The sequence below is a fragment of the Carassius carassius genome, chromosome 16 (assembly GCF_963082965.1).
Source record: "Carassius carassius chromosome 16, fCarCar2.1, whole genome shotgun sequence".
In the NCBI taxonomy this organism is placed as follows: Eukaryota; Metazoa; Chordata; class Actinopteri; order Cypriniformes; family Cyprinidae; genus Carassius; species Carassius carassius.
In genome coordinates this window covers 30,030,821-30,057,399 of record NC_081770.1, presented here as the reverse complement: position 1 = coordinate 30,057,399, position 26,579 = coordinate 30,030,821, and the positions used below count along the sequence as shown (strand labels likewise).

At 41.3% G+C, this 26,579-nt stretch overlaps 2 protein-coding genes across 3 annotated transcripts in view; both read left to right on the top strand.

The window, feature by feature from the left end:
• Positions 1 to 26,579, top strand: part of LOC132160095 (NACHT, LRR and PYD domains-containing protein 12-like) — a 164,102-nt gene that overhangs the window by 58,652 nt on the left and 78,871 nt on the right. The window lies entirely within an intron of this gene.
• On the top strand, positions 15,582 to 20,539 carry LOC132160102 (uncharacterized). 2 transcript variants are annotated; one of them, XM_059569823.1, is made up of 5 exons: positions 15,582 to 17,196; positions 17,327 to 17,441; positions 17,587 to 17,720; positions 17,817 to 17,921; positions 20,186 to 20,539. In XM_059569823.1, exons 1-5 carry the CDS (start codon positions 17,145 to 17,147, stop codon positions 20,329 to 20,331), a joined length of 552 nt encoding a protein of 183 aa, XP_059425806.1. In that variant the 5' UTR covers positions 15,582 to 17,144; the 3' UTR covers positions 20,332 to 20,539. Both variants share the same exon structure in this region; 1 of them encodes a protein (XP_059425806.1).

The following is a 26,579-nucleotide window of genomic DNA, read 5'->3' as shown; positions in this document are numbered from 1 at the left end:
ACGTACGAATGAAACAGAGCGTGACTTCTGAGGAGCAAATAAATCCAGGCCAGATAGGAGAGCTGAATTTAACATAGAAACCCTTTTCTCCAGAGGGTCAGATGGAGTAAAACAACTTAATGAAGAGTCAATAAAAACAGAGAAATTAGAAGGATCAACTGATCTCCACTTCCGATAAGTCAAAATACGAGAGGAGGCAGTGTTAGCAACAGGTATATGCATATCAAAAAAGATTGCCAGATGATCAGACAATCCTAAATCAGTAGCAGACATCCCAGACACAAAAGACCCATTTGATATCACTAGATCTAAAATATGACCTTTGTTATGTGTAATACAGTCAACAAATTGATTTAAACCAATGCACTCCAGCAAGGACAAGAAGTCCTTTGTTAATGCAGAGTCTTTTTTGTCCATCTGGATATTAAAATCCCCCCAAAAAAGAGTTCTCTCAAATTTAAGGCACAGATGTGACAGCAGATCCGCAAACTCAGATAGAAAGTCTTTGTTTGCTTTAGGAGGCCGGTAGACTGTAGTTATGGCAGTTGAATAACACTCAGAAACAGTTAAAACAAGACATTCAAATGAAGAGAACAGTGGAACAGCAACGGGTCTTAAATTGAATTTCTGATTGTACAGAACAATAATGCCACCACCTCTGCCAGTAGATCGCGGGAGATCTAATAACCTATAACCAGCAGGAGTGAGTTCATTAAAAAGAAGACCGTCCGAATGTTTGTGCCATGTTTCGACTACACTTAAAAAGTCAAGATTTTCTCCCAGAATGATGTCAGATAAAGCCACCGCTTTATTGTTGACAGAGCGAGCATTAAAAATAGCAGATTTCAACAAGCACGGGGACTCTGAAACCTCCCGTGGATGCTCTTTGTATGTTAGCACAGTCAAGTTGTTATTGTTAATCCCAACAGGTTTATACACCGACCTTTGATGTTTACGAAGAAATGTAGGATAGGAAACAGCATCAGATGAGGAACATATAACACTGCGCCTTGAAGAGCGATGTAAGTAGCGCTTACGCCGAAGTATTCCAACATCATCACAGTTAGCATAGGTATCGTGTGCTAAATAAAAGTTCCTTTTCAATGTCAACAGTTGGCAAACAGTGTACCTTAGCGCCATGCGGGAGGAATCCACACCAATAGCAACCTCGCAGAAGTGTAGATCCAGAGGAGGGCACCAGGAAAGTTTGTTCCAGCAACAGACGTTTAAAATTAGGAACAATAGGCCAACAGGTGAAACTAAAACGCACATCGTGGTTCAGCAGTTCGAAAGGTTATACAATCTTCATACAATCTTCAAACTTCTTCAAACTTCAAGTGCTCAAAAGCTCCAAAAACCGTTGTCTAATATTTAGAAACAGACAAACAAAAACGGGAGAGAGAGGAGCGGCAGCCAAAACGCGCCAGCGTTCCCTCAGCCCTCAGCCAATGGACTGTATAATTTCTTGTATAATCTCTCTCTCAGCATCTAAGCAGGGCAAAGGCTTTTCAGTGTGTTCAGTCTCATGTCTCTTCTACATGTACACTCTGGATGTTACGACACTTTAATACTCATAGATAACGACACATTTCATCCTCTCTTGGAACGAAAGTGGCTAACTTCTGTCAACCTCATCTACAAGCAAGGACATAGATTTTAGATTCTGTAATAAAAAAATTAAAAAAACTATTTTAGAATCTATGCAATAGCTAGGTGAATCGATTTTTCTCTCCAGGCCCTACTGTTGTATGTGTGTTTTAAGTAAGAGTTTTGGTTTATAGAGAAGTGGACATTGTATTACATGTTGTATTACACGTTGATTGGCTAAATCAAATGATCCAATCAAACTTTTATATACAGTATTGTTATCAACCCATCTGTCTTGCTTATAAACCTTTCCATTAATAATTAATTTCTTCCACTGCAGGGTAGAAGACTCCAGCCCAGGAAATTGACTAATTCAGGCCCGTTTCTGAAGAAAAATACAGTTCTGGGAGAAAAACAACATTCAGGGACCAAATTCTCTGTTTGAAATCCTGCTGTTTTTAAATAATTTAATTTGCCTTTTATACATTCTAATTTTAACCGAACATTTTAATACATTTGAACAGGATTGATTTGTATGTTCAGAAAAGTGTTGTTGTATACAAAACGAAATGAAATGTTAACAGAAAAATGTTTACCTTTTGAAGATTTTTTTTTGCTATGCTATTTTTATTTTATGAATTTAGAAATTAAAAGTGTGAAAAGTTATAAATAAATGGAATTTTTGTGGCAAAAACAGTGTCTTCATTTTACAGTACACAAAATTAATGCTGTAATCCTTATTACAGTAGTAAAATATATGAGGCGATGAAACACAGTACTGTGATTATTACTGTAAAAAAGTTTACAGTATTTTTAAAGTTACTGCAATTAAGTTTAAAGTAAGCATACTGTGAAATGAACTACAGCAACTTACTAGCTAATTGCTGCCAGCAAGTTACTGTAAATTTCACAGTATTCTTTTTACAGTGCACCTTTCAACCATTTTCCCGCTTTTTATTTAAATTGTAGCTGAGTGGGTTTATTGCTAGATTGTTCTTAATGAAAAAAGGCAGTTGTTTCCACATATTTTATTTTAAATGACGTAAATATAATCACAGTAGTAATGTTAAAAAATAGGCAGTTGTTTAATATTATATTCAATTTCATTATACATATAAAGTGAAAATAGAGTAGGTACATATTAGTTTTTTAATACTAATGTATTTAATATATTGAAAATAAAAAAGAAGTTAATTCAAGTAAAGCATGCAGGCCTATTGCATGCTGAGTGACGCTATCAAGTACGCTGCCGTTCCATTTGTAGAATCCATTTGTTCGACTGAGTCGAACTTGGCAAGTCCAAACTCGGAAGGATGGAAGTCCAGACTCTGCAAACTTGGTATTGAGAAATACCTAAAGAGTATAGAAGCCCAAGAGGCAAAACTCAATAGAACGCTCCATAGCAACAGTTGCCCCCATGACGTGACGGCGCGGCCGCCATCAGGGCTGGACTGGGACAAAAAGTCGGCCCAGGCATTTTTGCCCAGACCGGCCCACTATATGATCATAAAAACCACCCATCTTTGCACGCCCTTAATTATATGCATACTAACTCCTATTCATTAAAACCACTAATGCCATGTAATGAGTGAGTATAGGAACGAGTGAGAGTTAACAGATGAAATAAGTCAAAATTTTATATTTATTAATACAGTTGAACTATACTCCACAGCGGTGAATCCTAAAACAAGCTATAAGCGGCTCTGGCATAGCAATACCAGTGTTTCTTACAGGAGTTTTGTTAAAACTATGGTGGTGTGTCCTCGGTCCTTGTAGGGGGGTTCGGGGGCATGCCCCCCCGTGAGAAAATTTTGTGCATTTTAATGTTAAATTCATTAATCTGGTGCACTTTGAGAGTTCAAAATTAAAAGCTCCAACCCATATTCAGTGTGCAAATTAAACAAAGAAAAATTCAAACCTCTTTTAGTTACAGTGTCTATTTACATTACACCTATACATAATAATAGTTATAATATTAATCCAATGACAGTAATAGCCATATTTTGTAAAACAAATGCACAAAAAAATAAAGGAAACTTTCTTAATTAGTTGTACCAATTTCTATACTTGAAAGAGATAAGCACATGATCTTTTATTTTGACGCAAACTGCATCAAGCTTTTATTTTGGCGGAAAACATGGTTTACAAACGCCTCTTATTAAATTTCTAGTGAATTGCGGTAATCGTCAACTATGCAGATGTGGAAATAATCTACACTCATGACATGGCCTAAGTGTTTTGAAAGTAGTTATGCTTACCGCAGGCTCTAAACTTTCTCATCTCTCTCCTGATCCTCCATCCTCACTATCATCATCTGCCACAGGAGCTGATGAAGGTCAGAAAACATATATTTTGACACAGTTTACATTGTCTGCTTTAAGGGCCTGGTTCTATTTTTTCACGCTATTTATCTGCACATTCCTTGCGTTTCTTCTCCATCTTTTTTTACAGATACACACTGACACTGCTGCCGCTCGCTCACTCGTTTAAAGTTGTGATTGGGCCAGCCCAGTGTCAATCAAGAAAAGAGCCAATGGGCCGCTGATCTACGTGTTTCATGGGCTGGGCTGTCAGAAAAAAAAACTAACACTGACTGACTTTGACCAATGCATTACACCGGCACAAACCCAGCGCCGCCAATTAAGCAAAACAAAACAAAATGAATGGGCGGCCGATGTACAAAATTTATGAGTATGAGATATCGGCCCAAAAAGCACGTCGGACCACCGGGCAAATGCCCGGTATGCCCAATGGCCAGTCCAGCCATGGCCGCCATCATGGACTGAAAACTGAAGGAAAACGCCGAGAAATAATGGGAGTCAATGGCACTGAAAAACTTAACATAACAAGAATCATATCTAAATATGAAAACAATTTAAAATACATTAATGAGGATGACCGACGTTAAATGACAGAAAATATACGTATATGTGTTGGTTATGCATGGCCTAATTACCCTTAGGAAAATAGTATTTTGGGACAAAATATTACTATAGAAGTACTATAAGACTACTATAGAAATACTATAGCGGCTCTAGGATATTGTAGAGGTATTACAGAACATAACATACTTCTGTGATGTTCTGTAATACCTCTATAATATTTTAAAGCTGCTATAGTATTTCTATAGTAGTCTTATCGTACTTCTGTAGTATGTCCCAGATTACTATAGGCCTAGTATTCCTATAAGATTACTATAATATTTTGATTCCTATATAATATAAGATTCCTATAGCACTTTTTTGTAAGGGTATGTCCCCCACCGAATCGGCTTCATTAGCCTACCACTTACGGTTTGCAAAGATACAATTATAAAATTATTGCAAACCTTTAATCTATCAATATTTATGTTCTATTATGCATTTTCCTTGTTATATGAATAACAGAAATTCATGAAATAATATATATAGGCAGACACACAGTAATAAGATTTATTCAAATGTTGATTTTGACATTAGTGAACATCACCATCACCATATATATATGATTAGGAAAAATAAATAAATAAAATTATAAATGAGCATTTCTAAAGACAGTTCACCTTTAACAAGAATATCACAAAAATATTAACAACTTGTTTTTCAACATCTTCAGTGAAAGTGCACACAGTGAACGTTTCAATGGCAAGAACAAAAACAATCTGTGAATGTCCTATTACAGGTGGAAAGGTACAAAAAAAGATGTGCAATCTAGCAAGTGCACACATGAACTATAAACAGTACTAAAATGGAAGTGGTGCCATAAGATCTCAGTAATTAATCAGACACCACCATCTATTGTGTGTGCATTTGTGTATGAGAAGTTTGTTTGTATTTTTTTTTTCTTTTTGTGAGAGAAGAGGCATTGACATAGAATGGAAGCATTAGTCAAAAAGGTGTATAATCTAGCAAATGCACACATGAACAAAAAATAACTCTGACCATCTTTTGGAAACTAGTGTACTACTAGCCAGCTACTTGCTAGCCAGCTACTAGCCATTTCAAGTTTTGTATAGATTTCTAAAAACAAACATCAAAACCTCTACACTCAAACTGGCTCTAACGATTTCAGCAGCTTTCAGTCCATAATCGCGGCCGTGCCTCCGCAGCGCCATCTACAGACTGTTACCCATAACACAACAGAGTTTCATCTCTTGGGCTTCTATATTCTTTGGCGTGGTACACAAACGAACATGGAACAATACATTTATTAATCCGTGTTAATGTTAGTTAATAAAAAATACAATCGTTCAGTGTTTGTTCATGTTTTTGTTGCTGTTACGTTATATAGTGGTGTTTGACTAGGGCGAGACGTGGGCTGATGACGTTATATTTTCAGAAAATGTACAGATTCGCCGTCCAGACGAAGCAAAGGCGGCGTTTTCAAATATATCCACTCTGGGACCCTTTTTCAAAACATCGGTTTCACTCTTCCAAAACGCCAGATCCGTGTGGACGAAAATGCCTTTCCGCTAAAATATTTGTGCGCCGAGGAAAAAATAAAAATGTCGGACACCCTATCAAACGAGGAGGCGCGTCATGACAGACCTTCAAAGAACAAGGTACACTACCAGTCTGCATCCAGTGTGTTTTATTACATTGCAATACCACGGAGCCCCGCACGTCACCTGTAAAGAGAAAAAAAATCAATCCGTGACGGTTTTGCAATACGTCCCCTCATTTTATAAACCGTACTCACGAATTCATAAACTGTTCCCTCGGTTTAATAAATCGTGCCCACGGATTAACAAACCGCGCCCACGAATTTCCAATCCGTGCGCTCAGATTTTGTAAACCGTACCCTCGGTTTTTGAATCCGTACCCACGAATTCATAATCGGTGCGCATGCTTTTGCAATCCGTTCCCACGGATTTGTAAACTGACAGAGAAGGGTATTCCTGCACAACCGGAGGCTGCACTTTCAGGGCCGCAGTTCTGGGACTGCAGCTTTAGGACCCTAGTTTTTTTGTGACAGCGCCACCTACCGTACTGGATCAACACTAATTAAAGATGGACGACGTGGACAGCAATCTGACGGTGATTGATATACATCAATTTTACAAAATTGATATTTCATTTATATTTTGTGTAAATTCATGTTTAAATGTAAAATTGTGACTCAAAGCACACTTAGCAACCTCTTAGTTAACCTCTGCTGCATTTTGAATCAAATTCACATTTAAAAACAAATAGTACTGAGATTAATATATTGATGTTATATACAAAGTAACGTGACTGCAAAATAAACCAACAGGGTACTTGTCACGATTATTAGATGGAGTGCCCATGAACTTCATTAGAGGGCACTCCACTCAGGACCATTCCACCCATCAACCACCAGATGTCACTTGGACACTAGCACCTCTCATACTGTTGCACCACACCCGAACTACATTACCCATGAGTCACTGCATCACAATCACCCTGCCACACCTGCACCTCATTCATCAGCCAATTTCCTTGCCACACCTGCACCTCATTTACACACACACATAAAAGCAGCACACTCACTCTCACTCAATGCGAAGTCTTGTCTAGCCTGTCTAACATTTCCGAGCGTTTCTCCCTGTGTTTTGTCATTCCCGTGTTTGATCTTCGGACTGATTACTCCGACTCTGATTCTCTGCTGCCTGCCCCGATCTCTGCTTGTTTCTGGTTTCGACTCTGGTTATCCCTGACACACCTGACGCCATTCCTGATTTCTGCCTGTTTGACCATTCTTTAATAAAGCGCTGCATTTTGATCCGAACGTCTCTGGCTCATCATTACAGAAGACTTCGCCACTCAGGATCCAGCAGCTTTTTGTGTGGACACTGGTCAGGTATGGAGATGGCAAGCCTATTAGCCCCCAAGCAGGGCACTGGATCACTCGAGGACTATGTACAAGAGTACTTAGGCCTCACGTTTTTCTCTGATCTGCCGGATTTTGTGCTGATTGACTTTTTTTGTGATGGGCTAAATGAACCACTAAGGTCACGAGTAATCAGTGAGGGTCCCCGCTCATCTCTTAGTCAGTTTATGGACTATGCACTGCTGATTGTTGGCTCAACATTTACTGTGGGTGTCGCAGAGGCACACGACCCTTGACTCACTCACGTCATGGCCGCCAGCCCAGCGCCACTGCACAAGATGGCCACCAGCCCAGCGACACTGCACAAGATGGCCGCCAGCCCCGTCGACTTTCCAGAGTCAGGTCAAGTCACTACTAACACCCAAAAGTCAAGTAAAACAACAGTGAAATTTCATGAGTCGAGTCAGGTTCAAATGAACTCTCCAGAGCCGAGTCAGGTTCCAGTGAACTCTCCAGAGCCGAGTCAGGTTCCAGTGAACTCTCCAGAGTCGAGTCAGGTTCCAGTGAACTCTGCAGAGTCGAGTCAGGTTCCAGTGAACTCTGCAGAGTCGAGTCAGGTTCCAGTGAACTCTGCAGAGTCGAGTCAGGTTCCAGTGAACTCTGCAGAGTCGAGTCAGGTTCCAGTGAACTCTGCAGAGTCGAGTCAGGTTCCAGTGAACTCTGCAGAGTCGAGTCAGGTTCCAGTGAACTCTGCAGAGTCGAGTCAGGTTCCAGTGAACTCTGCAGAGTCGAGTCAGGTTCCAGTGAACTCTGCAGAGTCGAGTCAGGTTCCAGTGAACTCTGCAGAGTCGAGTCAGGTTCCAGTGAACTCTGCAGAGTCGAGTCAGGTTCCAGTGAACTCTGCAGAGTCGAGTCAGGTTCCAGTGAACTCTGCAGAGTCGAGTCAGGTTCCAGTGAACTCTCCAGAGTCGAGTCAGGTTCCAGTGAACTCTCCAGAGTCGAGTCAGGTTCCAGTGAACTCTCCAGAGTCGAGTCAGGTTCCAGTGAACTCTCCAGAGCCGAGTCAGGTTCCAGTGAACTCTCCAGAGCCAGGGCTAGTCACCATGGACTTTCCAGAGCCAGGGCTAGTCACCATGGACTTTCCAGAGCCAAGGCTAGTCACCATGGACTTTCCAGAGCCAAGGCTAGTCACTGGTGATCTTCATAGACAGAGTCATCAATGATCTTCATGAGCAAAGTCAGGTCATCATTAACCTCCGTGAACTAAGTCAAGTCATCAATGATCTTCATGAGCAAAGTCAAGTCATCATTAACCTCCGTGAACTAAGTCAAGTCATCAATGATCTTCATGAGCAAAGTCAAGTCATCAATGATCTTCATGAGCAAAGTCAAGTCACCATTAACCTCCATGAACTAAGTCAAGTCACAGTTGATCCTCAGGAACCAAGTCAAGTCACCAACGATTTTCATGAGCAAAGTCAAGTCACCATTAACCTTCATGAGCAAAGTCAAGTCAACATTAACGTTCATGAGCAAAGTCAAGTCACCATTAACCTCCGTGAACTAAGTCAAGTCACCAACGATCTTCATGAGCAAAGTCAAGTCACCAACGATCTTCATGAGCAAAGTCAAGTCATCAATGATCTTCATGAGCAAAGTCAAGTCACCATTAACCTCCGTGAACTAAGTCAAGTCACAGTTGATCCTCAGGAACCAAGTCAAGTCACCAACGATTTTCATGAGCAAAATCAAGTCACCAACGATCTTCATGAGCAAAGTCAAGTCACCATTAACCTCCGTGAACTAAGTCAAGTCATCAATGATCTTCATGAGCAAAGTCAAGTCATCAATGATCTTCATGAGCAAAGTCAAGTCACCATTAACCTCCATGAACTAAGTCAAGTCACAGTTGATCCTCAGGAACCAAGTCAAGTCCCCAACGATTTTCATGAGCAAAGTCAAGTCACCAACGATCTTCATGAGCAAAGTCAAGTCACCAACGATCTTCATGAGCAAAGTCAAGTCACCAACGATCTTCATGAGCAAAGTCAAGTCATTAATGATCTTCATGAGCAAAGTCAAGTCATCAATGATCTTCATGAACCCAATCAAATCACCAAAGATCTACCAGAGCCTCGTCACATCTCAGCCGAACTCCCAGAGCCTCGTCACATCTCAGAGCTCTCGTCCTATCCTGTCACGGCCAGGGAGGCCGTCAATGAGCTCTCATTCATTCCGGTCTGGGCTACGGAGACCATCCACCAACTCTCTGTCTGTCCTGTCATGGCCACGGAGGTCCTCCATGAACTAACCGCCTGCCCTGTAATGGCCAAGGAGGCCAGCTACCATCTCATCACGGCCACGGAGGCCGCTATTAACCTGTCAATGTTCTCTGTTTCAGTCCCACCTGAGCAGACTTGCGGTCCGGTGCCATCGACTCCACTGTGGTGGTCCTCTGCTTCGCCCTGGTGGGCTTCTGTCCCGTCTGCTCGGCTGTGGTGGTCCTCTGCTCCGCCCTGGTGGGCTTCTGTCCCGTCTGCTCGGCTGTGGTGGTCCTCTGCTCCACCCTGGTGGGCTTCTGTCCTGTCTGCTCGGCTGTGGTGGTCCTCTGCTCCGCCCTGGTGGGCTTCTGTCCCGTCTGCTCGGCTGTGGTGGTCCTCTGCACTGCCCTGGTGGGCTTCTGTCCCGTCTGCTCGGCTGTGGTGGTCCTCTGCGCCGTCCTGGTTGGCTTCTGTCCCGTCTTCTCAGCTGTGGTGGTCCTCTGCTCCGCCCTGGTGGGCTTCTGTCCCATCTTCTCAGCTGTGGTGGTCCTCTACTCCTCCCTGGTGGGCTCCAGCTCCACCTGCTCCACCTGCTCCACTCTGGTGGGCTGCCACGCCACCTGCTCTGCCTTGGTGGACCCTTGTTCCAGAGTTAGGCCCATGGCGGGCTCCCGTTCCCGAGTTAAGCCCATGGCGGGCCCCTGTTTCCTATGCCAGGCCCAGGAGGGGCTCCTGTTTTCCTGAGTTAGGCCCAGGAAGGGCTCCAGTTCCACCTGCTCTGCCCCAGTCCGCTGCACTTCCTCATGGACCTGGCCCTCCATCCCTCCCCCTGTTCCGCCTCCGCTCCACCGCCCTCCTAGATTGTTTTGAGCGTCTGGAAGCCGCTCCTTTGGGGGTGGGCTATGTCACGATTATTAGATGGAGTGCCCATGAACTTCATTAGAGGGCACTCCACTCAGGACCATTCCACCCATCAACCACCAGATGTCACTTGGACACTAGCACCTCTAATACTGTTGCACCACACCCGAACTACATTACCCATGAGTCACTGCATCACAATCACCCTGCCACACCTGAACCTCATTCATCAGCCAATTTCCTTGCCACACCTGCACCTCATTTACACACACACATAAAAGCAGCACACTCACTCTCACTCAATGCGAAGTCTTGTCTAGCCTGTCTAACATTTCCGAGCGTTTCTCCCTGTGTTTTGTCATTCCCGTGTTGGATCTTCGGACTGATTACTCCGACTCTGATTCTCTGCTGCCTGCCCCGATCTCTGCTTGTTTCTGGTTTCGACTCTGGTTATCCCTGACACACCTGACGCCATTCCTGATTTCTGCCTGTTTGACCATTCTTTAATAAAGCGCTGCATTTGGATCCGAACGTCTCTGGCTCATCATTACAGTACTAGAACTGCGGTCCTGAAACTGCAGCCATCGCTATATCGTCTAGTACGGTAGGTGGCGCTGTCACAAAAAACTAGGGTCCTAGAACTGCGGTCCTGAATCTGCAGCCTCCGGTTGTGCAGGAACATACATAGACAGTAAAAGAAATGGACACAGCGACCCCATTGGAACTCAATTGAGACAAGTGAAGCCCATTTTTAGCGTTTTTTAGCACTTCCGTTTCTGACGCGCAGACTCAAACTAAGCTTGATGACGTCAGCAACCTGTCTGACAGATGTAAATCTTCTAGTAGCTGTGCGTGCAAACTGCCATCGTTAATCTTGCAGAGACGACGAGCTTGAGCGGGGAGTTCTTTGGCGCGAGTGAGCAGGAGTAAGTATTCTGATTAATTATTTTGTATAGTATTTTAAAATGTAACGCCAGTACGCCATATTAAGTTAATTGCCTGCGAGCTTCTCCTCCTGTCTGTACGGTAATGCGACAGAGAGTCGAGTGGTTATGACGCAATCGTTAGCCTATTTTTACAAAAACTGTTTCTAGGGGGCCATAATGTAACATAGAAGGTAATGGAGCCCTTTATACATTGTCGTGTATCTTTAGAAATAAATAATGGACAAACGGAGTCTTTAAACGCCTCAGATGTAAAGTTATTCACTGTCAAAGTGACGCCAAAATGAATGGGAGTCAATGGGAATGCTAACGCAAGTGAAGTTCTGCTACAAGATGGTTGCACACGGCCGACTTCAACTTCCGGTCGACTTCCTTGCCGCCTGGGAACATACTATTGTGAACTCACATGCATTTGTGGCTCCGCCCCCACCGGCAGATTCATTTCTGTTTATTAAACACTATTTTTCATAGTATCCAATGAGACAGCGATCATCATTCACAAAATAGTTTTCTTTTTAGCGTTTATTTTACATTAATCAGCAATAGAAGACACAGCCGCCTGTGCTTTATGGCCAAAAAAAAAAGAAATGCTAAAAAGAAGAAAATAAGTGTAAAAACAAATAATATGCCGGTTATGTTTTCATTCCTTTTCTCCCTAACTGAATGCAATGTTATTTTTGGCCTAATTATTTAAAAATAACATTAACAGTGAAGCGTGCATGTAACTCCGTTTCTATCTTTGAGACGTTTTCTGATTGTGAACCAGATCCGTGCCAGATAGAGGTTTCAGCTTAAACATTATAACTGCCATCAGTTCAACAAAGTTAGATGAGACACTCTCAGAAAGACTTCTTTTTGTGTTTTATGGCGGTTGGCAAACTTAACGGTGCATTACCGCCACCTCTCAGAAAGACAAGCTTAGCAATAACATTCGAGAAACGTCACGATGAGAAATAAAATGATTCGTCAAACAGATTTCCCAGCAGGACGTGCTCTTTTGTAAAAATTGAGAATAAAACAAATAGTCCAGGCAAACTAACTAATTTTGGAGACAAAAATAAAAATAATTGTAAAATATTTTTTTTCAGCATAGATCATTTCTATGAGTTGTCTAGAACGACATACTAAAAGTCCTTAGAAATCCTATTTGAGGAAATATGTAAATTTATCATTAATCCGAAATGTGTGCCATTAAGGACAGCAACAACACAACCAATATTTGCATATTACAATTAATTTTCAAAGAAGCTTGTAATACAAAAAAAATAAATAAATACTTTTCATGGGTACTTTCATTGTGTAAAGTTTCATTTTGATAGGAGTAAAGGAAAAAAAATAGCCCCATTGGGGTGTATTGTTGCCTGGCCTTATTGGCACACATTTCGGATTGATGATAAATTAACATATTTCCTCAACTAGGATTTCTTTGGACTTTTAGTATGTTGTTCTGGGCACCTCATAGAAATGATCTATGCTGAAAAAAAAATTATTTTACAATTAGTCTGTCGTAAAATGCTACTTTGCCTGGACTAAAAATAAATTAAGTAATTGTGATTATGATTTTTTTTATTCATGGCCAAAGTATCATTACTGAAATCAAATATGCATTCATTAAAGAAAAGGAAGAGAAAATATATGATAGAACTTATAGAAAGTGGCAGGGACATTAGCCTACATAATTTAGAAATGCATCTGAATATATATGCCTTACACTGAACAAAGACCATAACCACTATTCTTCTCATGTAGCCTACCCCAATTACAATTTCAACCTTACAATTACAATTTTGTTATTGGTATTTTACTTTCATTTTCTTGTAAAAATAAATTGAGTCCAGCGTCACTGGTTGGAGGGCGCAGCTCGGCCCTTCCTGGTCTGGACGGATCACAAAAACCTCGAGTATATCCGTTCAGCCAGGAGGCTGAGCTCCCGACAGGCTCGCTGGGCCCTCTTCTTCGGCCGGTTCAATTTCACGCTGTCTTACAGGCCCGGGTCCAAAAATGTTAAGCCCGATGCTCTTTCTCGTCTCTTCGAGGCTCCTGGGAGGGAGGAGTCAGCAGACACCATCTTGCCCAAGGGGGTGGTGGTGGCATCCCTCTCTTGGGACATCGAGAGACGAGTAGAGGAGGCCCTACTTAAGGGGCCTGTGCCGAAGGGGGGTCCAGCGGGTAATCTGTTTGTTCCCACCAAGTTGCGCTCTGAAGTCATCCAGTGGGGTCATTCGTCCAGGCTGGTTTGTCATCCAGGAGTCTGGAGGTCGCTGGCTGCCATCCGCCAGCGATTCTGGTGGCCATCTATGGCCAAGGATGTCAGGCAGTTCGTGGCTGCCTGCTCGGTGTGCGCTCAGAACAAGACTTCCAATGCGCTCCCGTTGGTTTGCTCCACCCGTTGCCCATCCCTTCTCGCCCCTGGTCACATTTGGCCCTTGATTTTGTCACTGGCCTTCCGGAATCTAAGGGTAACACCGTCATTCTTACGGTGGTGGACCGTTTCTCTAAGGCGGCCCATTTCATTCCCCTTCCCAAGCTCCCCTCAGCCAAAGAGACTGCTCAGGTGATGGTTGATCACATGTTCCGGATTCATGGTCTTCCGGTCAACGTGGTCTCTGATAGGGGTCCCCAGTTTGTCTCTCGGTTTTGGAGGGAGTTCTGTCGGCAGATCGGGGCCTCTACGAGTCTGTCTTCAGGATTCCATCCCCAGACCAACGGGCAGTCCGAGCGGGCAAACCAGGATTTGGAACGTACTCTTCGCTGCCTGGCATCCCAAAATCCAAGCTCCTGGTGTCAACAGCTGTCCTGGGTAGAATACGCCCATAACTCCCTTCCGGCTTCTGCCACAGGTATGTCCCCATTCCAGTGTTCTGTCGGTTATCAACCTCCCTTGTTTCCCACACAGGAACCCGAAGCTGCGGTCCCGTCTGCTTTGGCCTTCGTCCGACGGTGTCGACGCACCTGGAAGAGGCCTAAGGCGGCCTTGGCCCAGGCTAGTAGGCGGACTAAAGCAGCGGCCGACCGTCACCGGACTCCTGCTCCCCACTATGTGTGTGGTCAACGGGTATGCCTCTCCACCAAGGACCTGCCTCTCAGGGTAGCCTCACGCAAGTTGGCACCCAGGTTCATTGGCCCATACCGGATCACCAAGGTCCTGAGTCCGGCGGCGGTGCAGCTCAAGCTCCCTACCACGCTTGGTCGGGTGCACCCTGTTTTCCATGTTTCCAGGGTTAAACCTGTGTTCCATTCCCCTCTTGTTCCATCTGCCCCAACCCCCCCTCCCCCCCGTCTAGTGGATGGCTCCCCGGTCTATACGGTGCGGAAGTTGCAAGATGTCCGACGTAGGGGTCGGGGCTTTCAATATCTTGTGGACTGGGAGGGCTATGGCCCAGAGGAGAGGAGCTGGGTTCTGGCCCGGGACATCTTGGATCGGACACTGGTCGAGGACTTCTACCGGCGACGAGGTGAGCACCTTCCTGCGGTGCCTGGTGGCGTCCGTCGGAGGGGGGGTACTGTCATGTCCGCTGTCTGATCACCCCGTTCTTCGGTGTGTGCGTGTGTTTCTGTATATGTCTGCATCTCGTGTGCATATTGTGTTTTGTTTTGGTTTTGATCGTTCGTCTTGCGCCTATCTGTGGCGTTCCTCCCTCCCCCTCATCACTACTGTTTCCGCTTCTAATTGTTTGACTCCGCTCACCTGAATTCAATGTCTGTTCATCTCTTGCTCTATTTATTCTCGTCTGTCGCGCCTATCGGTGCCAGATCGTTGTTCGTCAATAGTCCCGGTGTAGTCTTTCTGTCTGATCCTGTCAAGCCTTGTTCTGTCGTGCCATTGTTTGCTGCTACTGGTTTTGTTTTTTTCTATTTTTTCCCTTCCCTCATTTCCTAGACCGGGCACCGGCATTCTTCTGAAGAGCTTCGTTTACTCCGTCACTGGCTCTCTCGTGGCTTCCTCCCCTCACCGCTCTCTATGCGGCCGCGCCGTTGGGCGCCCCCTTCCGGGCATTTTTGCAAGGACATTGAAGTCTCTTATTTTTCTGTTGGACCGTTTTCCTCATTTCCCGGCCGGTTTTTGTTCGTTGGAGGGAGCTTTTCTTTTGACTTTTTGAATAAATTGGTCTCGCACTGTAACCTGCATCTGTGTCCAGTTGTGTTCCTGACAGTACTCAGGTATAAAGAAACCTGAGTCATCAAAAATGTATCTCACAGATTTGGCAAATGAACTCTCACAATTACAGGAGGGGTTTACATTTGAGGGGAAAAGGCTCACTTTAAAAGTTTATTCGATGATCTGTGACGCACCGGCAAAATCCTTTGTGAAAGTCACAAAGGCTTTTAACGGTTACTATGGCTGTGACAAGTGTATTCAGAGTGGGGTGTACCTCAATCACCGCATGACATACCCCCTCATAAATAGCCAAACACGGTCTGATGAGGCATTTGCCAGGCAGGAGGATGAGGAACACCACCATGGTCCTCATGCCTTCACAAATGTACATTTTGGTTTGGTGTCCCAAGTCCCACTGGACTACATGCACCTGGTGTGCTTGGGGGTGGTAAGGCGCCTTATCTTTCTGTGGATGAAAGGTCCTCTGACTGTCCGTTTACCAGGGAGAGACGTGGACAGAATATCCAGAAATCTTCTAAGCTTAAGACCCCACATTCCTTCGGAATTTGCTACAAGGCCAAGCGCACTGAACAAAGTGGATAGGTGGAAGGCGACGGAGTTCCGTCAGTTTCTCTTATACAGAGGGCCGGTGGTGTTGCGTGAGGCGTTAAGTCCTGATCTATATGTAAACTTCCTGCTGCTGTCGACAGCCATGGCATTGATGGTCTCCCTTTTCTTTGCCAGAAAGTACAACGAATATGCCAACAGCCTCCTTCATGCTTTTGTGGAACATTTTGCCCGCCTGTATGGAAATGATCAGCTAGTGTACAATGTGCATGGGTTGACCCATCTTGCACAGGATGCAAAACATTTTGGCAATCTGGAATGTATATCATCCTTTCCATATGAAAATTATTTGCAAAAACTCAAGGGTTTTGTACGCAAACCCTCAAATCCCCTGGCCCAAATAGTCAGACGCCTGTCCAAGGGATTAAATGGTGGTGTTACAAGTGACCAGCCCATCAAATTGTGCAAAGAACATGCCCGAGGCCCTATACAAGTACAAAACTTGATCTGTCACCAGTATGACGAAATGATATCAGAAAGGTTCACCATGACCACAACATGTCGAAACAACACATTTCTTATGGGCAAAAATGTGTGTCAAATAATTCATATAATTGACTGTCACGGTGATATCATAATTGCCTACAGACAGTACGGCATGGTTGAAACATTTTTTACCTATCCTTTTAATTCGGACATTTTAAACATTGTGATACCAGCTGACCTAGGCCATGAGATAAAATTCTCCAAACTGTCATCTTTCACACAAAAATGCATGGCTGTCCCTTTCAATGAGGCAATGGTGGTTATACCATTGTTTCATATGAAGGACTAGACTTTATTTTTGAAAATCATAGTTCAGTTCAGTTCAGTTATGTATTTTGTTAATCATCTTATTTTTTACACAATTATTTTTAAAAGACATTTTGTGGAGTAATTTTCCTCGACGAGGACGTTACAGAAGTTGTGCCGAGGTCATGGGTTAAAGGTGATGAATGTTTTTGGCCAACATTCATTTCCGAGGAAAAAAACCAAAAGGCCATAAAGAGGCATGAAATGCCAGGCCTTGGCTGGAAAATCTTCAAAATAAGAACACTCTTTGAAAAAGGTAAATAAACAAGCAAACAGTTTCTATAATTCTATGTCTTTCCATGTTAGGACAACAGTTATGCCTTACTTCCTTTGTCCTTAATTATCTCCATATATGTCTTTCTTTATTTTTTATTTTTTTATAATAGTAGATGACTTCAGTAAGGCAAGGCAAAAGCTGAAGGACTACAACAGAAATGGAACGGCAGTCCTCCAGTCAGAGGATGAGGGCCCCATGGCAAAAAGGAGAAGAAAAGCGACACAGTATGTACATTATAGATAATTGTTGTATTACTGCAAAAGCTATGTGTGGGGATAGGTTTAGGGTACAAAAAAAGCCTTTGTTCATGCCTGCCCATTGAATGATGCTATTGCCTTGTCATTACAATTTGACCTCTGTCTTCACTAGTTACCCAGGATTTGAAAACGGCAGTACTGACTCTGAAACTGAGCAGACTCCAAAAAGAAGACCAGAGTCTCGGCCTCGGCCTCAACCTCTCCCTATTAGCGCTACCCTTCCTAGTCTCCCTCCAGCCCCCCTCTGTAAGTTTTGATCTGATTGCCAACTGCAACAATGTACAGTCCAGTGATTTGTACCACTGCAATATGTTGATTCATGTTTATCCCTTTATCCAAAAGCGGACATTGCAGTGGACATGGGTCAGGAGTCTCTGGACAACACAGGACAGGGAACCTATACAGACATAAGCTGGAATGTGAGGAGGGAGTCAGACCCCTTCAATGGTAGGAATCATGCTCTGTAGCAAAATTACAATACAAATGAAAGTACAAAGGTGATGTTCTGTCCTGTTCATTTCTCTCCTTGTCTGACAATCTGCCTCTCTTGTTATCATTTTCCCTCAATGGTCATCTAGTAATCAATAGCTCAGCACATCAGTCAACACCACCACCACCTCAACATTTGAGTCCAGTGTTTGACATTAATATGGGCTTCCCCTATTCACATGGTGACTTTTTCATACAAATTTACAAGTACATGTGTACAATAAATATCCTGTATATATACTTATTTTTTTCTTGTTTTCTGATTTTAACATTTACATACCTTTCCTCAATTAGCCAGTGGTGGTGGAGAGCCTGGAGGTCACCTCCTCTTCAACCCAAACTTCAGAGTTGGCCATGAAACAGGGCCAATTCCTTGCACACGTAAGAAATAATAAAAAAAAGAGTGTTAACAATGTTTACAACATATATATATATATATATATATATATATATATATATATATATATATACACATATATTATATATATATATATTAGTGGTGGGCCGTTATCGGCGTTAACGTGCTGCGTTAACGTGAGACTCTTATTGCACGTAAAAAAAAAAAAATATCGCCTTTAATCTATTCTCAAAGTTGGGTTGGGAGCTGGGTCTATACTACGCAAGCTATGATGACTTCCTGTTTATCACATACTCCTTTTGCAGTGCGTATGCGTTGCATATTTTTTACTCACCCATGTTAACGGTTCCAGCGTTAGTGCGTTCCAGGAGCGGTCTGCAGCAGTGCAGCGATCGTTTACGTACCGAGTCTATGTTTAATGTGCTGCACGCGCTGAGTTAAAGTGACAGCGCATTGTTCGTGATAAAAATGAACACGGATTGGCACAGAAATGCAGTAATTTCATAATAAATGTTATACTAATTAAAGCCTACTGTGTTTCACAGTCAACACATGGCTTTTTTGCTAGGTTTAAAACAAGAAAAAGAGCTTAGATAAACAAGGCAACTTAATACCTATATGCACTTTTATGGAAGCAGAAAAACAGCTCATTAATACCCGTGGGATTGCTTGTAATAAAGATTTAAATGCAAAAGGGACGAGAGTCGAATGTTTCTGTCAGTGGTGTGTTTTAATTTTAAATATTTGTGATATCCTAACAAGATAATTGGGCTAAATGTTATGTTTAAATGTGTTGCCACTTGCTTCAGTAACTTATTATACAAATCTAGAAGTCAAATCCATGAATAATACACTGTTTATATTTATTTAGTTTAAACTAATGTCTATGAAAGATTGTTACTGTTCTGTGATAAGAGTCTAAATGATGAAAAGGATTTATTATTATTTTTTTTTTTACATGATTTGAAATCTAAATAATGAATAAATGTTGTGTTTGTGGACCAAACAGTCATGGATCAGTAGTGGAGTTCAAACGCGTCCTCTGTGAAAGCACAATGAGTCCTTGCTGCTTCTGCACCACATACGAAACGCATACGGACTGCAGACGGATTATGTGTTAAACAGGCGAGAGGTTGTTTGCAACTTGTGCATTGCGGAATTAGTTTACTGTAGGAGTTCTTCCAGTCTCAAGTACCACCTAAACTCAAAGCATCCCTTAGCTAATACTGAAGATGCCGGGCAAAGCACTGATGTAGCGCAGGGGTAGAGTCGTTGTCAAACTACTATGTTTGAGTGCAACCGATGCAAGCCCGTCAGCACAGCTCTATCAGTACTAACAAGTACATCTTATTGAACATAATTTGAATGCCTTCGGCAGAATTAAAATGAGCCATTTTACTCTAGATTAATGTAGATTAATTCCAAGAATACAGTGAGATTAATATATATATATATATATATATACAGTACAGGCCAAATGTTTGGACACACCTTCTCATTCAACACCGTTTCATTCAATGGTGTTTACTGAAGGCATCAAAGCTATTAATGAACACATGTGGAATTATGTACACAAAAAGTGTGAAATAACTGAAAACATGTCTTATATTCTAGTTTCTTCAAAGTAGCCTTTGAGAATCTACAATGTAAATAGTCATGAAAATAAAGGAAACGCATTGAATGAGAAGGTGTGTCCAAACTTTTGGCCTGTACTGTATATATATATATATATACAGTATAGTGTGCAGCTGTGGGTTGATTTTATTGACCATCATTGTGTGTATTATTTCCTTAATGTTTAAATAACCTGAGTCTTTTCTCCAGATTAACACATTTTTTTTAATAAACTTTCACAATGTTTCAGCGGCTCAGCTACATGGCCTATTGCGTTTGGAAAACCTAAAGCAGCAGGTTGCCCAACTCGCCACCACCGTGAACTTGCTCATGGCCAAGGTCAATAACGGCCTCCAGCCAGCAGCCTTTGAGTGGTGCAGAGCTGGACCGCTTTGAGCCCTGGCTGGCGGACCCTGCAACGATAGGCAGAAACATGCCCTTGTAAGCATATTCCCCCAATATGTTCTCATTGTACTCAAGACACTTGTTTCATCTTACACTAAATCTAATTAATCTAAAGTAATATTTATTGCTACAGTAGACTAAGCTCTTTATGATGATGTAACTGTAATCTAATTCATCGAAAGTAATATTTATTGCTAGACTAAGCTCTTTATGATGATGTAACTTAAATGTTATGGATAAAAGCATCATCCAATTGCCCACATGTCTTAATTGTGAAAAAAAACTGTCAAAAAAGTGGCTTACCTGTTTAAAAACTTGTGCAACGGATAACTGCCCTATAATTGAAAAGACTGTGTAGCTTTCCTTTAAGTGGGGAATAACCACCAGGAGGCCGGACAACAGTTACATATCGCCAAGTGGAGGGATTTCTGCCCTAGACTTCTTGTCACCTTCCTCTTACACCTCTCATAACGTAACATACTCTGCATTATATGGGACAAGATTTAAATTACGTGCACCCTGAAACAAAACCGAGTTCATTAGATTACATATAGAAAGTATTCAGCCCCAGTTTTAGAAGCACTGGTGTAGAGAGATTATAGGGCAGTTATCCGGACTAAAATGCAAGTTTAAGCTGTTTTACCTGAAAACAGCTTGCAATGAGATATCTTAAAAAAATATCAATCCCATTGTTCTGTTTCAAAATGCACACTTAATGTTTATTTACCCAAAAATTCTTCAAACAGTGGACTACCAGTAAAATTAATAAAAAATTGTGACCCAAAATTAGACCTGATCATGTTTTGTTATATACCTTTCTATAAACGTTATCTGACATGATCAAGATCTGTTCTGACACAGTTTAACTCTTGAGTTCGTCATTTTATTACCATTTTTTGACTAATACATTTGTGATTATCAAGATGAATTTGTTCTGACAGTTTAACTCGTCATATTATATTACCATTTTCTAAACTACAGCAAATAAACTAATGTGAGACATGTTGAAGGTATCTTCAGTTTTAAACAGGATAACAGCACATAATGAATAATAATAAACATAATGAAACCTTTCATAGGTACAGATGTATTTGGACAAAAACTGTAATAAACAAAGAAGAGGAAGCCAAACTAAAGAGGCTCACTCATCTAAAGAAGTGAACTATAAATTGAATTAGACTGTAAGCCTGTATCAGTACTGTAGTAAAGAATTAATTACATTTATTATTAAATATATTAAATATTTGTTAAAAAATAAAAATCTCACCTCTACAACAGCTTGTGAAACTGCCAACTCCAGTTCATCCTCAGAGACCCATTTTCTTTTAAGGCCTCTTTCAGAGCTGAATCTCTGTATATTTCGCTCTGAATTCCCCTCTGCCAAAATGGGCCAGTCACACTGCAAAGTGAAATAGACATTTCAGCAGCCATAAAAACACATCACATACAAACACATTTAGAAGATCAAATGTGAAAAGGGTGTCACAAATGAAGTAATACAATATATTCATATAAATTATTTTTAATAAGAGAAACCACCAGAATTAAAAAAAAATAATAATAATCTAGATAATTTAGCAAAATCAGCATTTGATCTCTTTCACGGGCCATCAAGACATGGGTTATGAATCATTATTTCTAAATGTGTAGTTTTTATTTTTATTGATTTATCAACCTTATAATTGAGGAGTAAGATGGGATATGTCAGGAAACTCTGCTTTCTTTCTTCTGGCCTTGTCTCAGAATGAATTGCTAATCTCACTTAGCAACCGCAGACCAATAAAATCATTTCTAAATATCAAGCACTGTTATGGCAACAGTTTGAAATTCTTTGCAGTCATTGGCTGCTACTTTTAAGTTAAATGGCCCATTTTACCTGATATCATTCTATATAATAATAATAATAATAATAAATATATAAGTTCTCTCTTTATAATTGATATTCTGTTTATTAACCCAGTTTCACTCAACAATACAATTAAAGAATTACAATTTGCTGTTTGACTGAGTATTTGTTTGGCATCTCTAGTATCTCCTGTAGTGTCCTTCTGAATATTTCTCTTTCTGTAATATATTTTTGGCAGTGACACAGTACATGTTCTGTTGATTCTTCCTCCTGACAACACTCATACAGACCTGTTGGATGTTTTCCATTGAGATGATGTAATGTCTTATTTAGACTTGTGTGACCCAGTCTTAATCTTGATATTATGTTTTCCTCCTTTCCTCCTCCTCCTTCCCACTTCCTTCTGGATTGTATAAAGATGTCTGCCTGTGTTTCCCTTGTTTCGTTTATCTTGACATTTGCTGATGATTTTACTTTGAATTATTGTCTTTATTTCTGCTTTGCTAAATAAAATGTTCATTGTATTTTCCTGCCTATTGCTTCTTTGCTAATGAATCTATTTCATTGCCTTTAACTCCGCTGTGAGCAGGCACCCACAGAAGTGTAACCACCATTAATGCTGAACTTGAATCTGAGCACAGAATAACTTGGTTTAGTTGAACTTGTTCTACCCAGTGCAGAGCTGTTGCGATTGATAAACTGCCAGTTGATCTGATGTTCTTCTGTTGATAGATACTTGTAAAGAGGGAATGGTACATGCATAAGATGTTCTTCCTGTAGGATCTTTGGATCCATCTCTATATATTGATACATCATTCTGATACAATATTTGACTCCTATCCTCCACCACCACTGATAAATTTCCTATCTGTGAATAGATGACTGTTTTCCAGTAGATAGAAACAGAAAATGCTAAATAACCATTAATTTTATTACCTAGCCTACTGGTTTTTATCCTACTCATTTTATTTATTCTTTTCTATAAAAGAATACATTTTCTATAAAACAAAACTTAATGAGTTTTCGTCAAAATGATGTTTTACCAAAAACAGCGCCGTTGCTCCCCAGTCTTCACCTTTTCTCTTGCCCCTCCATCTCTACCTGCAGACTGAGCTCGTGCGTCGTCTTTGCGTCAGTTATTCAGCCAATAAAGTGTAGTCCTACTGTATGTATTTCACAATTGTGACTAGTATTATATAAATTACAAAGGTTTAATTGGCATCTTTATTTCAAACAACGCTTTGTCCACTGCTCTGTCATTGTGATTTGTCAAAATACTAGCTGCATTTAAGATCACAGAAGATCGGGCAGGGCTTGTTCGACTTGGCTGGCTGGCTGAGTGGGTGAGACTCGTTGGGCAAAAGCCCACGCAAATTCAGCAACATTAGTTTTGCCCAAAGTGTCCCACCCACTTAGCCCTCCATCCAAGTCGAACAAGCCTGTTTAGTCAGCCATGCAAAGGGCTTCTGGGATCTTCTGGATCTTGAATACAGCTATTCCTTTTGATGTTCTAAAAGTCTGCTTTGACCCTAAGTAATTCGTGTTGACCTGCATTTGTGCCCCATTTTTGTGATATTGTGATAAGCAGACAAAAGTCTTGTAATTGTTTTTTATCTTTAGATAGAGAAGCTGCACGCAGTCGGCTGGAGGCCTTTGCTCCTGGTGGAATATCCTCATAAAAAGGCCAAAGTGATCTTGCCTAAAGATCAGGTGTTGGGCAAGAATGCAAAGACCTGTGAGCAAAACTGATGGTTGAAGGTAAGACTTTATTTATATACTATAGACTTTATCTGTGTATTTTTTAATATTATTATTTATGGGTAGATGGTGTTGAGCAATGATTGGAAATAGTTTGGGGCAACTGTGCTTGTTGGTGTTGTTTTATTTTGCCTTAGCTTTCACAGTGATACCTAAATGCGTATTGTAAATTTTTTGGCTACTAGTAGCCGACTCATCAAATTCAAGGTACCGATGCTAGCCTACAAGACGACCACTGGCACGGCACCAACATACCTAAACTCACTGGTTAAATCTTATGTGCCCTCCAGAAGTTTGCGCTCTGCAAGTGAACGACACCTTGTGGTGCCATCCCAAAGAAGTTCAAAATCACTCTCACGGACCTTTTCCTGGACTGTGCCCAGCTGGTGGAATGACCTCCCAATCTCAATTCATACAGTCTTTGCTCACTTTCAAGAAACATCTAAAGACTTTTTTGCCTGCACTTAACCAACTAATACTAGCACTTTTCCTTTTCTTGTCTTTTCATTAAGAAGAAGAAAAAAAAAACCCTGGCTATGTGTTCTGTACTAGACTAACTGAGACTTGTCATGGCACTTGTATACTGTTGTTGTTCTCTTGTTGACCTGACTGCTTCTATTGTTCTCATTTGTAAGTCGCTTTGGTTAAGAGCGTCTGCTAAATGATTAAATGTAAATTTAATGTTTTGTGTTTGAAAACATTAATTTATTATTGGTCTTTATCAGGTTTTTTTCCGTTGACTGTATATGCATATCCGTCAATTCAGTAAATATAAAAAATATTAAATTAGTCCAAATATTATTTCCACTAAGGGGTGGCTGATGGATGGAGTGGTGGGAGCAGAAAGAATCCGTGGTGACATCACAGAATTTGACAATAAACAAAACTGGACATGGAAAGTATACCGTACACACAGTTTCAAAGGAGGGACTGAGAGCTCTCGGACTAAATCTAAAATATCTTAAACTGTGTTCCGAAGATAAACCCTTTTAAACCGTTTGGAACGACATGAGGGTGAGTCATAAATGACATAATTTTCATTTTTCGATGAACTAACCCTTTAAGTGTCAAAGAATGGAACGCACAGGATTGTGGGATATCAAAGGCAGCGAAGGATACATCTATGCTGCCTTCAAAAACCGGCCAGAACCGGCCAGATGAAGTGCAGCTAACATTGAATTCGGACGTGCCTTGATGCCTGCCTTCCTTCAAATGCGTCCTCCGAAGGCAGCATTTTTTCAGTTTTCTGAAAAAAAAAAACACTGTGGAAATAGCAAGATTATTTGTAGGCTATCAAAATTATTTTCCTTTTCCTCATTTACTCATTTTCGTTTTTTTTTTTTTTTTATTCTCTGGTTAGAGAAAAGAAACATTTTTAGAATTCAGGTCAATGTAAGCTTGGTAACAGTGTACATGAATTTCTGTCAAATGAGTAGAAGTCTTCTTTACCCAATTAAAGTGTTCACTGCGGGTGACTGATGAACAGTGTTCTTCCAATGAGAAGCCGGAAGGGGAGGGGCTTAGAAAGCGAAAGTAGGTAAAGAGAGGAAAAAGAAGACGAGAACGCGCATACCACCTCTCAATCTTCTCTGCAGAGATGATGGCCATCATAATAGCACTACAGTGGGTAGAAGAAGTGAAGCCATATAAATCTGTTATTTGCTCAGACTCTATGTCCTCGCTAACTAGCATTCAGACTGGGAAATCTGCATGCAGACAGGATCTTTTAGATGAAGTTCATCAGATAATTTTCAGGATAACTCAACAGAAGCTAATATTACAGTTCACTTGGGTTCCAGCGCACACAGGTATTGAGGGCAATGAGAGGGCAGACAAGTTGGCAAAAGAAGCACTTAAAGCAGAACAAGTAGAAGTACAGGTTCCACTTAGCAAATCAGAATTGAAAACAAAAATTAAAGATGGTATTCATAAACTCTGGCAAGATAAATGGGATAAGGGGGAAAAAGGTAGGCATTTATATAGTATTCAACAGAATGTAACCGTTAAAATGATCAGCTCACTTTCACGACAGGAGGAAACCTGGTTCACCAGGTTAAGGTTAGGACATACAGGACTGAACAGCGGCTTACACACAATAGGGAAACATGAGACAGGAATGTGTCCATATTGTACAGAAACCGTGAAGCATGTACTTCTGACATGTAGGCAGTACTCTGAAAAAAGAGACATATTTAAGAAGATAACAAAGAACTCTGTTACTTTGAGCAACCTGTTGAGTCTACCTGGAACACAGTCTACAACCAAAGCAGTGATATGGTTTATAAAAGAAACACAATTAGCAAGAAGACTTTAGCCCAATATTTTTTTTTTTTTTTCTGGAGGTTTGAGCTGAAGTTGAAGCTGGAGGAGCTGAACACGCAGCGCTAGCTGAAGCTTGGGCTCTGATCTCTTTTTTTTTTTTTTTTTAATATATTCATTTATGACTTCCCAATGTGATCACACCTCAATCCAGTAGATGGCGGTAATGCACAAAGATTGCAAACTGCCAATAAAATTCACTGAAGAAGAAGAAGAAGAAGAGGAGAAAACACCAACAACACACACAGGAGGCGGGCGCGAAGAACGGACCGGAAACGGAAGTTAGACTAACTTGTGTTTGCAACCGTCGTGAGTG